The sequence below is a fragment of the Rhinolophus ferrumequinum genome, chromosome 22 (assembly GCF_004115265.2).
Source record: "Rhinolophus ferrumequinum isolate MPI-CBG mRhiFer1 chromosome 22, mRhiFer1_v1.p, whole genome shotgun sequence".
NCBI lineage: Eukaryota > Metazoa > Chordata > Mammalia > Chiroptera > Rhinolophidae > Rhinolophus > Rhinolophus ferrumequinum.
In genome coordinates, this window is record NC_046305.1 from 34,828,811 (window position 1) to 34,843,454 (window position 14,644).

A 14,644-nucleotide genomic window follows, 5' to 3' on the forward strand; every position below is an offset into this window, starting at 1 on the left:
GAATGGACTGTCTTTCGCCCTCTGTACATTCTTGCCTTCTTTGTCACAGATTAAATGACCATATAGATGTGGGTTTATTTCTGGGCTCTCTGTTCTGTTCCATTGACCTGTGTGTCAATTTTTATTCCTGTATCATGCTGTTTTGATTATTATGGCCTTGTACTATAGTTTGATATTAGGTAGTGTGATACCTCCAACTTTGTTCTTCTTCCTGAAGATTGCTGTAGTTATGTGGGATCTTTTGTGATTCTATATAAATTGTAAGATTCTTTGTTCTAGTTCAGTGAAAAATGCCACTGGTGTTTTGATAGGGATGGCATTGAATCTATACATTGCTTAGGGTAGTATGGATATTTTAACAATGTTAATTTTTCTTTTGCATGAGCATGGTATAGCTTCCATTTATTTGTATCTTTTTCATTTCTTTCTTCAGTGTCTTATAGAAAACTTTTATTAATATGTGTACAGGTCTTTTACCTCCTTGGTTAAATTTATTCCTAGGTATACAGAGGGTGCCAAAAAAATGTATACACATTTTAAAAAAAGGAAAAAAAACAATTAAAATTGTAATACTCAATATATACCAATAACAAAAGATGAATATAAGTCACGTTTGACTTCTGCAATTACAAGAGGTGCTCAAAGTGGGTACCATCAGTGTCCAGATACTTCTGATTATAGTGAACTACTGCTTCAGCAATGTTGACCAATGTGTTGACTTGTATACATTTTTTTGGCACCCCCAGTAGTTTTTGATGCATTTGTAAATGTGATTGTTTTCTTAATCTCCTTTTCTGACAGTTCATTATTGGTGTATAAAAATGCAACCAATTTCTGAATATTAGTTTTGTATGCTGCTACTTTATTGAATTCATTTATCAGTTCTAATAGTTTCTTGGTAAAACCTTTAAGGTTCTCTTTCTATAGTATTATGTCACCTGCAAATAACGACAGTTTTACTTCTTCCTTCCCAATCTGAGTACTTTTATTTGTTTGTTTGTTTGTTTGTTTCTTTGATTACTTTGGCTAGAACTTCCAATACTATGTTGAATTGAAGTGGTGAAAGTGGGCATCCTTGTCTTGTTCCTGATCATAAGAATACTTTTAGCTTTTCCCTGTTGAGTATGATGTTAGCTATAAGGTTGTCATATATGGCCTTTATTTTGCTGAGGTATGTTCCATCTATTCCCATTTTGCTGAGAGTTTTTATCATAAATTGATGCTGACTTTTGTCAAACGCTTTTCTGCATCTCTTTATATGATCTTATGATTTTTATCTTTCATTTTGTTTATGTGGTTTATCATGATTTACAGATATTGAACCAACCTTGAGTCCCAGGAATAAATCCTACCTGATGATGTTGTATGCTCTTTTAAATTTATTGCTGAATTTGGTTTGCTAATATTTTGTTAAGGATTTTTGCATCTATGTTTATCAATGATATCAGCTTATAATCTTATTTTTTTTGTAATGTCTTTGTCTGGTTTTGGAATCAGGGTAGTGGTGGCCTCATGAAATGAGCTTGGGATCTTTTCCTCTTGAATTTTCTGAAATAATTTGAGAAGGATAAGTGTCAATTCTTTGAATGTTTGGTAACACTCACCTGTGAAGCTATCTTGTCCAGGACTTGTTTGTTGGGAGTCTTTTAATTCGATTTCATTAGTTGTAATTGGTTGGTTCAGATTTTCTGCTGCTTCTTGATTCAATCTGGTAAGACTGTATGTTTCTAGGAATTTATCCATTTCTTCCAGATTGTCCAATTTGTTGGCATATATTTGTTCATAATATTTTCTTATAGTCCTTTTTTCTATTTCTGTGGTGTCAGCTGTCACTTCTCTTTCATTTCTGATTTTATTCATTAGGGTCCTCTCTTTTATTTTTCTTGATGAGTCTGTTTAAATAATTATCAACTTTGTTTACCTTTTCAAAGAACCAGCTCATTAATTTTGGTATTGTTTTTTAAGACTATTTTGTTTACTTCCACTCTGATTTTTATTATTTCCTTCCTTCCACTCACTTTGGGCTTTGTTTGCTGTTGTTTTTCTAGTTAAGTGTAAGGTTAGATTGTTTATTTGACTTTTTTTTTATTTCTTGACGTAGGCCTGTATTGCTATGAATTTCCCTCTTAGAACTGCTTTTGCTGTGTCCCATAGATGCTATTGTATTTTCATTTTCATTTGTCTCAAGGTATCTTTTGATTTCTTCCTTGATCTCATTGTTGACTTATTCATTATTTAGTAACATGTCATTTGATCTACATGTGTTTGTGTGTTTTTCAGGTGTTTTTTTTTTCCCCTTGCAATTGACTTCTAGTTTCATACAATTGTGGACAGATAAGATGCTTGATATGATTTCAATCTTTTAAATTTATTGAGACTTTTTTTGTGGCCTAACATGTGGCCTACCTTGGAAAATATTCCATGTGAACTTGAAAAGAATGTATATTCTGCTGCTTTTTAATGCAATGCTCTAAAAATATCAATTAAGTCCATCTGGTCTAATGTCATTTAAGACTGCTATTTCCTGTCATTTAAGACTGTTGATTTTCTGTCTGGAAGATCTGTCCAATGGTGTCAGTGGGATGTTAAAGTCCCCTACTATCGTTGTATTACTGTTGATTTCTCCCTTTATGTCAGTCAATATTTGCTTTATATATTTAGGTGCTCCTATATTGGTGCTTAAATATTTACAAGAGTTATATCTTCTTGTTGTATTGACCACTTTATCATTATGTAATCCCCTGTTGTTCTCTTATTATAGCCTTTGTTTGAAAGTCTATTTTGTCTGATATAAGTATTGCTATGCCACATTTTTTTTTCATTTCCATTTTCATGGAAATATTTTTTTTTTCCATCCCTTTACTTTCAGTCTCTGTGTGTCTTTTGGTCTGAAGTGGGTCTCTTGTAAACAAGACATGTATGGATCTTGTTTTCTTATCCATTCAGCTTCCCTAGGTCTTTTCACTAGAGCATTTAATCCATTTACATTTAAAGCGATTATTTTAAATACATATTTATTGCCATTTTATTATTTAACTTTATGTTCTTTACCCACCCCGCCTTCTTCTTAAAGAAATTCCTTTAACATTTCTTGTAATACTGGTTTGGTGGTGACGAACTCCTTTAGTTTTTTCTTGTGTGGGAAGCTCTTTCTGTCCTTCATTTTTAAATGATAGCCTTGCTAGGTAGAGTAGTCTTGATTGCAGGCCCTTGCTGTTCATCACTTTGAATATTTACTGCCACTCCCTTCTGGCCTGCAAAGTTTCTGGTGAGAAATCAGCTGACAGCCTTATGGGAGCACCCTTGTAAGTAACTAGCTACCATTCTCTTGCTTTTAGGATTCTCTCTTTGTCTTTAACCTTTGCCATTTTAATTATAATGTGTCTTGGTGTGAGCCTGTTTGGGTTCATCTTGTTCAGGACTCTCTGTGCTTCCTGGGCTTGTATGTCTATTTCCTTCATCAGATTAGGAAAGTTTTCAGTCATTTTTTTCTTCAAATAGGTTCTTAATCACTTGCTCTCTCTCCTGGTTCCCCTATAATGTGAATGTTGTTACACTTGATGTTGACCCAGAGGTCTCTTAAACTATTCTTATTTTTTTATTCTTTTTTCATTTTGCTGTTGTGATTGGGTGTTTTCTGCTACCTTGTCTTCCCAATCACTGATTTAATCTTCTGCTTCATCTAGTCTGCTGGTTATTCCTTCTAGTGAATACTTCATTTCAGTTATTGTAGTCTTCATTTCTGACTGGTTGTTTTTTATGATTCCTATGTCCTTTTATGTGCTTGCTATCTTTTTGTTGAAGTTCTCGCTGAGTTCCTGAGCATCCTTATAACCATTGTTTGAACTCTGTATCTGGTAGGTTGCCTCCATTTCATTTATTTCTTTTTCTGGAGTTTTCTCTTGTTCTTTCATTTGGGACATATTTCTTTATTTCCTCATTTTGGCTGCCTCTCTGTGTTTGTTTCTATGTATTAGGTAGATCTGCTACATCTCCCACCTTGGTATGTTGGCCTTACGTAGTAGGTGCCCTGTGGAGCCCAGAGGCACAATCTCCCTGATCACCTGCACCAGGTGCTCCAAGAGTCCCTTGTGTGGGTTGTATGTCTTCCTGTTGTAGTTCAGCCTTGGTAGCTATTGGCACATTAGTGGGTGGGATTGATCCTCAGGATTAGTGGATGTGGGTTTGGTCAAGTGCCTTCTGAGCTGAGGTGTGGGGTGCTTACCCCAAGGAGCAGGCTTTGCCCCAGAGGGTTCAGGTGTCTGCTGAGACCATACTTTGGATATGCCGCTTGTGGGCCTAATTGGGTGGTGCTCTATTGTAGTCTGAAGCTGACTTGCAGGTATGTTGGTTCTGTGCCTCTTGGGAGGGGCCTCTGCGCAGGCCCAGATCAGCTACTACCTGTGACTAGCCGGGGATTACTTGGTAGGAGCTACAAAGTGATCCATAGTCAGTCATTGCCTGTGCTGGATCTAGAGGTATGTGGGAGAGACCATGCTGAAACTGAGGATGGCTGCAACCAGTATCATGCCTGTGGTAGCTCCTAAAAAGCCCAGGGCACCCCAAGGACTGCTGACACCTGCCAGCTCCCATAAGGCTCAGCCACTGACAAGCCTTGTGCAGTATGCAAGCTGGTTGAGGTAGTTCTCGGCAGTCACCAGGGTGGGATGAGTGGTGTTCACCAGGTTAATGTAGATTCTGGTTTGGTGATAGTGCTGAGCCTGGAGCTACTCAGCAAAAGTCTCAGAGCACAATGAGGCCAACCATTGCCCACCTGGAGCCCACGGACCCCCAGCTGTTGTCCAAGAATGAGTGCAATATGGCTGGGGTTGGCAACTGGCTGCAAAAGCAACTCTGGGGTTGCACAAATTGTGTGGGACAGGGTACCAGGAAGTCATCAGGGTAGAGCTAGCAAAGTTCAGCTGGCCAATGCAGATTCAGATTGGCTGCGTGGAAGAGGACTCAACACAGGATAGATGTCATCCTCCTGCAGGCTGCATGAGAGGAGGATCCTATACAGGGAAAATGGCAACTATTTCTCCAGTCCTCACCCTGCAGCCACACAACTCAATCACTCTCTGTATGTCTCTGATGCTTCCTGAGTCACTCCCTTTGCCAGAGCCCAGGGTGAGTGCCTGTGAGTGAGTGAGTCAGTGTGCTGTCCCTTTAAAAGAATGTCTGGGTTCCCACAGCCTACCATCTAATCTGGATGGTCAGAATCCCACTGATTTTCAAAGCCAGATGTTGTGGGTGCTCCTCTAACTGGCACTGGTACTCCAGACTGGGGAGCCTGGTGTGGGGCTGCAGTCCCTTGCTCTTCCCAGGAGTTGAGGGGGTTAACCTCCATGGCCAAGATATTCCTCCCGCTTCTCAACTGCCACATCCAGGTGTGGGGCCAGCTGGTTTGCATCTCCACCCCTCCTTCCAGTCTCAGTATGGCTTCTTTATAGCGTTAGTTATAGAACTTATGTTCAGCTAGACTTCAGATGGTTCTCTAGGTTAACTGTTCTACAATTTGGTTGTAATTTTCACAGGAGGAAGCAAGCACAATGTTTATGTACTCTGGCACTCTTGGATCCCCATCCCAAGGAGATTTAAAAAATCAGAGTAGAGATGGCATTCTTACTTCCTTAAAAGTGACTATGTATGCTCTTTACTACTTGGTAAAATCTGATTGGAGGCAGTATTGTCTTGGTAACACATGAATTTTTAGTTACTGAAGGGAACTGGTTCATCTCATGAGTGAGGTTTACCTATTAGTGAGCACTGTGGATGTGACATCGCTATTGGAGGGTACTGTGCTGAAACACTAGAGTACTCTGGGGTACTCTAGATACTCCAGGATGCAAAGTGCCATGAGGAAAATTTTAAAACATCCAAGCAACCCAGTCGTAAAAACTGGCCATGGAGAAATGAATGTTTTTAGCCCTGTTCCATTTCATATAAAAATATTTTGTTCAGCCTTATACATGTAGAATTTACATTTCTTTCATCTTCAAACCTGGCTTTAGGTGAAACAAATGAGGGAGGAGGAAGAAATGAGTGAACATTTCATATGTCACATTTAGGCAAACCCAGTGATTCACACATGTATTTTCCAATAGGTAGTTATACAAGTTAATTAAAAATGCAGTGATATCTAAGTAAATTTGTACTTACCAGAAATACTGCTATAGATATTCCAACCAGAAAGCCTGCTATCACATCTGACCAATGATTTCGATATTCTGCTACTCTGTTTAGTCCAGTAAGAAAGGCCAAACACATTAAGCCCAAGCACAGAACGGGCTTAGCAAGTCTTGTTCCTTTGGCTTTGATCGTGTTGGTAATGTACATCTGAAATATTAAATAAAAACATGACTTTTCATTAAGGCATTTCCTTGATATACACTATACACACACACACACACACACACACACACACACACACACAGACATACATATGCCTATATAGTTCAATAATTAACTCTATTTTATGAATTTTTTGAAGATTTGTAAAAAAATTTAAGAGTAGTGATTATTTAATTTTACTTACCTAATATTTACTAATGGCTAATTCTTATGTAATATATTAATCATTTTGGAACACAGAGCACAGACATTCCAAGTGACCTTTTTTTTGTTAACTTTTAATGTACCTATTCTTGTTTTATATAAATTTCCATTTTAGATCAATACTGTTAGAAGGGGAACACTGATAAAAGAAGTGTTCTTAGTGTTTACATTTTTATATGCCATATTGAAAGGATGCGTACTTGATAAAATCAGAACTTGTGAGTATAGCTATAAAAAATAAAACGGAGTAGACTTTTACTAAGTAGATATCACTTTAAAGAAAGAATTTAAGGTTCAATGCAGTGCCAATATTTGTTTTTATGTTGCTATCTGAAATTGTGAAATTAAAGTAAATTTGACCAACTAGAATTAGGACAACCAAAAAAACTAACTTGCAAAGGGGGAAATATCAGCCAAAAACAAAACAAAACAAAACAATTTTAGGTTCTTCACATATGCTAATGAAGAACATACAGTGCCAACTGATCACATTGAATGAGATGTCTTCAAATTGTGACCATTATGCTTAAAAATAACTCAGCCCTTCCCCAATCTGATTTATTCAATAGTTCAATTGCTTATTATTTAAATCCTGCTTTACCATATAAGCAAACCAGTTGACTGCAAGGGGAATGTGTCAGTTGTTATTTCAAGTAATTAGTAATTATAGAAGAAATGGCTTTGACAGTACAATATATTTTTACAGTATTAATGTCAGTTACGAATCTTATACTTAAAATACACTCAGAAAAATACTTGAGATGCATATAACCACTTGCCTATTGTCCTGAGTTGAAAATATATATATATTTGCCTAAGAGATTAAACCAAAATCAATGCTTATATTTCTAATTCATAGCAGCCAGTTTAGAATACTATGAAAATCAGTAATTATCTTCTCTATTGTTGTTATTGTTTTCCTGGGCAAAATTTTCAGTCCTGTTAGCTGCCAGAAGAGGCTGTATGAATATTTAAACAGCCCGTGTGATACAAAGCTTCGATCTAGCCAAGTTCTGGCCTTCTGCAATCTATTCCAGATCCCAATACTCTAGGAAAAAAAAAAAAAAAGCTGGATTGTTTCCATCGTGGACCTGTGACCTTCAGAGTTGGGTCTCTGTGTTCTAAGCCTGTGCTGGGAAGAGCTGAATAATTTCAGTTATGGAGGATTAGTATACATGAGAGGGAAACAGGAAGAGATAAAAAAGAGAAAATGATGCTTTTGCAGTTCTGAGAGGACGTGTTAAAGAGCTCTGCCCACACAAATAATAAGGCAAGGATATTGCACCACTTCAGGTTTCCAGTGCTGCATCTAATATAGTAATTCTCTACTTGACTAGTGCATATGAATAGGGAGTGAAACTTGTGCTGCTTGTGAGATTTTCTTTAACACAACTATAATGATTTCTTACCTTTGCATTTCTTCACATCTGTCGGAACTCTAAAGATATCCTATCCTTATTAAGACAAAATAAATGTGAACTGATAACTGAATGATATTAATACTGCTAATATTCTTTATAGATATGATTTAATGAGTGATCACTATTCAAGGCAATGTTCTAAACATTTTACATTAATTATCTTATGAAATCCTCAAAATCATTATGTATGTCAGATGCCTTCATTGTATAGATGAAAAATTGAATCAAGATAAAGCTTATTATGGAGAATATACAACATGACTATTGGGGTGGCACTGTTGAGAAAGGAGAGATGAAAAAGGGGGAAAGCACTTAGGTAACTCAGTCTTCCTTTCTTCTGGCTTCATTGATTTCTTGCCTGGAGAAATGGCCAATGGACATAAGCCAACTATCAGCGAATGCAAGAGAGGTGAAATTAAAGGTAAGAGGAAGAAGGCCATCGTACTATCACGGGGTGAGGCTACATCTATACTCTACTATTAGGGAGATAGAAAGCAGTGTAAGTGTAGTCTGTGTGAAACATCTTTATGGCTTTGGAAAACATTTGCCTTTCCCTTCATCACCAAAGGCTATCTCAGATAAAGCCCAGCCCTTCCTTGTCCAATGTGTGTGGGCCTATAGAAATCTGAGACCTTGGGCTACAATCCTTTGAAGTTTCTTTTGAATGTTTAGTTCATTCCTAAATTGTTCTAATGACTCAAGCATTGTTTATAAGGAGCCCAAAGACACAGTCTGGCCACTATGCAAATGCATGAAAAAGCTCCTATATTAGGAAGAGCCTGGGACTTGGCTCTTCCTCCACCAAATCCCCACTTAACATACAGACCCAGAACGGAGGAAGATTGAATTTTAAGGGTTATGGGAGAAGGGTGACACTTGTTCAAATACATTTGTCTTTAAAATGGATCATAGCAGCGCTTTATAATGCACAGATTTTTCTGGCACATAATCAGTTGACATGGATGTCACAAAAGAAAAATCAGAGAGTTTCCACTTACACTGGGCAACTCTTTGGTACATTATAAATGCCTTTTGACCAGTATAATTGTGTTGTCCTTCCAGAATGTCTATTATTCCTAATTTACAGAAGATGAAATTATGGCATAAGAATCTATTAAGCAAGTTGGATACAGGACAGGAATTGATTAGTTATACTCTCTTGGTTTTTAATTCACTTATGAAACCATTTAGGTTAACCAGATGTCAAAATTTAGCTAAAGTAAAACGCAAACAGAAGGGTGTATGATTTGAGCAGTCCTCCAGGGTTAGTTAATCCTCACTACCTTACACGCCCACTCATTTAACCATTATGAACAGTCCTCATTTATCCATTCCCCCAATATCTATTAGCACAAAGATGCAGAAAGCCAAAGATGGTCATTTGTTTTTTGCTAAAAGTGAGGATTATATTCTTCTATACTTCAATCCTTGTTTATCTAAATATATACAATAATTGGCACACATATATAAGGGTTTTCTTACTTGTTTGTTTTTACTAAAATGTAATCACAATGCCCATATTATTCAATAATGTGAAATGACTCATTTGTGAAAATAAACATCCATATTATGCTGAGTGAAATAAGTCAGATAGAAAAAGTCGAGAACCACATGACTTCACTGATATATGGTATATAAAACTGAAAACAACAAAAAACCAAGACAAACAAATGAAGAAACAAAAACTCATAGACACAGACCATAGTTTAGTGGTTACCAGAGGGTAAGGAGGGAGGGGAATGGTAGATGAGGGTAAAAGGGATCCGATATATGGTGATGGAAGGAGAACTGACTCTGGGTGGTGAACACACAATGTGAGATATAATGATGTATCACAGAATTGAACACCTAAAATCTATGTAACTTTACCAACAATTGTCACCCTGATAAATTTTAAATAAATAAATAGTCACACCAAAAAAAGAAAATAAACATCCATCTGCTAGGTAAATTGAGAAAACACTGTACAATTTTAAAACAATACTATCATATAAATACATAAAAATTTAAAAAAACACACAAATGTTTGTGTTTGTTAAGCACTTACTGTACACCTGAAACTGTTTCTTCAAAGAGGGTACCTTGAATGTTAGATCCAGAAGGATGAGTACCGGGGTTCCTGGTAAAGGGGAAGTGGTGGCGGGGAAAGGTATCCTAGTCCCAGGTAATCCTGCTGTGTGCTCTCCAAGCATCTGCTTTGTCCCCTCAGAATACTTACCGCTGTGTATTGTTTTTATTAATTTTAGTTGTTTCCTTCACTAGAGTGAAGATAGACAAGACAAATCTGGGTTCTGTACTGTAAATCCTATGCTTAGTTAGCACTCTGCCTGACACACAGTAAGCACTCGATAAAGACTAGATTTACTAAATAAAATAATGAATAAATAAAAAATACAAAGGTATAGGGGAGAGAGTATGGAGTATTTTCTTCAGAGCATTAGTCACGATCTAAAATCACATACTCCATTTCTACGTATATATGTTTATCTGATCTTTCAAAGAGAATACTCCATTAGAATGGAATCCTTTGTCCATTCACTGTTCTCCCTGAAATGCATATAACACTTTTACATATTAGGCATTCAGAGATTACTGGATGAATGAATGAATGCATGAATGATATGCCTGAGGAAAAGTGAATTTTTGATTCACTTTTTGATTTCTTATTATCTGAAAGTAGATATTGGCATCTTAAATTGTCTTGTCTATGTATTTACTTGTTCTCGTCTTTCTCCTCCTAGTCTATCTCATGCTGCCTGGACAGAACCTGGTACAGGTAAGGCACCTATCATAGGAAGACTACCAGCCCCCTAAAGATGCCCATGCTCTAATCCTAAAAACTTGTGACTATGCCACTTAATCACATGAGCCTTTAAAAGTGGAGAACCATCCCTGGAACCGTGACCAGAAAGAGAGTTGAAGATGCTATGCTACTATCTTGGAAGGTGGAAGGAGGGAGCCACAAGCCAAAGAATTCAGAGAGCCTCTAAAAACTGGAGAAGGTAGGGAATAAATTCTCCCTGAGAGCTTCCCAAAGGGATGCAGCTGGGCCAGAACCTTGATTTTAGCCCAGTGAGACCCATGTTGGACTTCAGACCGAAGGAACTCCAAAATAACGAATTTGGATTGTTTGTCACTAAGTTTGTGGTAATTTGTCAATGGTGTCAGAAGAAAACTGTATTCAATCAATGTCTGCTTAATGTGTGAATGAGTGAATGCACTGGGATTCGTAAAAATTACATTGGAGGAAGTAACTGGCATAGTGATTAGAGCATCTACTTTGGAACCAATAAGATCTGGATTTGAGTCCTAGTTCTGCCACTTAATTCAGCAAGTTTTTCGCCCTGTCTAAGCCTTGGTCTCCATATGTATAAAATGCAAATGATAGTAAAAACATTACCTCACAGTATTGAAAGGATTAAATGACATAATATAGGTGAAGTACTTAGCACGGAGTTTGGCCCACAGCGAGCACTCAGTAACCGCAGGGTTAAGTCGGGGCCAGGCTGGAGAACACAAGCACCATCACCTTGATGCTGAGGGCTGTGCTTGGGGAGTGGAGATCTTTGGTTTGTGGCGGCATTGTGGCCCAGCATATGGAGAACTCAGTTCCTTCTCTTGTTTGCATGCTTCTTTTAACTTTTTCCTTATGCTGTTTTGCCATTTTTTTTTTTTTACCCTCTTAAGTTCTTTGCCTAAAGACACCCACTAATTGTTTATTTGCAGGTGATTATCATGAACTCTCTTATCTTTTGCCCCTCCTTCTCTACAAATTCAGCTACCTCAGTTCCTCCCCTCACTATGGAAATATCCCGGTACCCAGATCCCTCAGCAATCTGGACACTCTAGTGCTTTTGACATACTCTAGGCTGCTCCCAAAATGTAGATCCCCTAATTAAGGCCACCAGTGCACATATCCTTGACCAGCCCAAAGTGCAGTTATAACTTTTCTGGATTGTACCCTGTAGTCTTACTCATGGATCTATATTTCCTAATCAAGTAAGGATTGGATTAGCTCAAAACTGATTTTCAAGTTTTGACTATTTTAATTAATACCCCCTAAAAAAGCAATAGGTTTGTTTGTGTTTTTGTTTTGTTTTTGTTTTTTTCAATAACCACATAGCACTGTTGGTCATATTTTGTGACCTACTAAGTCCTTCATCACTTCCTCACACAGACTGATGCCCTAACAAGTTCCCCGAATCCTGGACTCCTGGGATTGTTCAAAAAAATCAAATTTCTAATTGTTTTCAAAACAACATTCCATCCTGTCAAGACCACTTTGAACTTTTATGTTGGCATCTATCATATCAGTTCTCTTTCTCCCAGCTTCTAGCTAGCCCCACACAGATAACCAATAACAACAAGACAGCATCAAGGATAGAACCTCACAGCACTACACTAGAGAGCTGTTAGCAAATTAGTACAGAAACATTGAACAAAACTGGGGGAGAGGTTCATTTATTAAGCCAGCTGTGCCGAGTCCTGAACGTCTTCTTGTATCCGTAATTTATAAATTATCCACATTCGTAAATTTTCCAAAAATCAATGTGAAGGTAACAGAATTGTGATGAGAAGTAATGCAATGGTGGAAAGAGGATGGACTTTGTACCTGACAGATTTGTGTTCTCATAATTCAGACCTTTCAGGGCTGTGATGGGAAGCTTCAGTAAACGGTGGCATATTGAAGTCATAAATTTTCTATACTACAATCTAGGTTGTATAAAGCATGCAGCTACTTTATTGTCCATAACTGATCTAAACTTTTATCTTGAGCACTCATCAGGCACTGAATAGGAATGCAATGGGGGAGGAAGAAATATTGAATTAATGCTCAATTGTTCTGTTTCTCACTCTTCCCTTTCTGGCAAAAGGACACTGGGGTCCAGTTTGAGGCCTGTAAGACCCCATGGCTGAGGTGGCGAGACAACCTCAGAAAAGCCACAGGGCTGTCCTACAGAGTAGCCTCTCTGTCTTTGCTGGACTCCACTGCCATGTGCTTCTCCCTCTAGGTCACCGGGGCCCTATTGACAATCACTGCTAATGCCTTTGTGACCCCATGCTGACTTGGTCACTCTGGGCTCACACGCTATACAGACCCTCTGAATCTCCAGCACATCTGTCTTCCAGCCAGGTGGGCTGCCTGCCCTGTCTGGCCCTGTTGCAGGGTCTTCTGGCTCCCATCATACCTATCTTCTCTGCTGCCTGTCCTACCTGCCACAGGGGCATACTGACGTTGAATTCTCTCAGTTCAAGTTATCTCCAGTTGAAATAAGGTACAACCCCAGCTTCTTTGTTTTCTCTTCAACCTCTCTGGTGTCCAAATTCCTTCTCAGAGTTTCTAACCTAAGCATGGTCACCCAAATGCTCACACATTCTGCCCTGTGCTCTAACCCTCCTACTTCCTCAGCCCAGAAATGCTGCCTCCCCTCCCCAAAGCTGACAGTACCATCCCTTGCATTATATCCTGGTTCTCTATTACTGCCTTATAAGAAAATACTCAGATCTTTAAGTTTTGCTTTGGGTATGTAAAAGTAGCTCTAGAATTTAGAAATTCCTATTGTCTCTTGACAAAGAGAACTGACTAATGGAAGCTAAACACTGTCTTCCTTTTCTGATTAGTATTGGCTCATCTCTCTTTTTCCAGCTTTACTGAGGTATAAATGGCAAATAAAAACTGTATATACTTAAGGTATTCAATTGATGTTTTGACATCCATACAGATTGTGAAGTAAACACCACAATCAAGCTACTTAACGCCCATTACCTCCCACAGTTACCATTTTGTATGTGTGTAGTGGGTGAGAACAATTAAGATCTACCTACCGTCTTAGCAAATTTCAAGTATATGATACAGTATTGTTAACTATAGTCGCATTGCTCTACAGAAGATCTGTGTGTGTGTGTATGTGTGTGTACACACATACACACTGGAACATAATTCAGCCTTTAAAAAGAAGGAAATCCTGCCATTTGTGACATGGGTGAAACTGAAGGACATTATGCAAAGTGAAATAAGCCAGAGACAAACAAGATAAATACTGCATGATCTCACCTGTATGTACAACCTAAAATAGTTAAACTCATAAAAGCGGAGAGTAGAGTGGTGGTTGCCAGGAGCTGGGGGTCAGAGAAGTGGGGAGATGTTGACTTTTCTCTATGGCCCACCCTTCTCTAAGGCACTGAATAGAAATGAAACATCCTAGAGCTGTGTTGTCCAATATGGTACCTACTAGTTAGTGTTGCTGCTGAGCACTTAAGATGTGGCTAGTGGGACTAAGGGACTGAATTTTTAATTTTAGTTAATTTAAATTTCAAAACTAGTACTTATTAAAAAAATTTTAAATATGCTTGGAACAAATTGGGTATGTGCATCTACTTTTTACTGTAAATTTCATGAATTCTAAATACAAACCAAATATTTTAGATGACATTTTAGTATCTGAATTAAGATGCATTGACACACACAGAGGGTGCCAAAAAAACGTATACACATTTTTAAAAATCTACAACTGACTAGATTTTGTGACCTTACACAAATTACTTAACTTCTCTGAGTCTTAGTTATCTCATTTGTAAAATGAAGATGACAATAATAGTTTGTAGGGTTTAGCTCAGGAATCACACATGGAGTATAAGTTTTATTATCATTATATGGTACCATGAAG

At 37.8% G+C, this 14,644-nt stretch overlaps 1 protein-coding gene across 1 annotated transcript in view; it reads right to left on the reverse strand.

The window, feature by feature from the left end:
• Positions 1–14,644, reverse strand: part of PLPPR5 (phospholipid phosphatase related 5) — a 112,646-nt gene that overhangs the window by 37,240 nt on the left and 60,762 nt on the right. Inside the window, exon 4 of the mRNA XM_033094074.1 lies at positions 6,160–6,336. Coding sequence (XP_032949965.1) covers positions 6,160–6,336 — 177 coding nt within the window. The remainder of the gene's footprint in view (positions 1–6,159; positions 6,337–14,644) is intronic.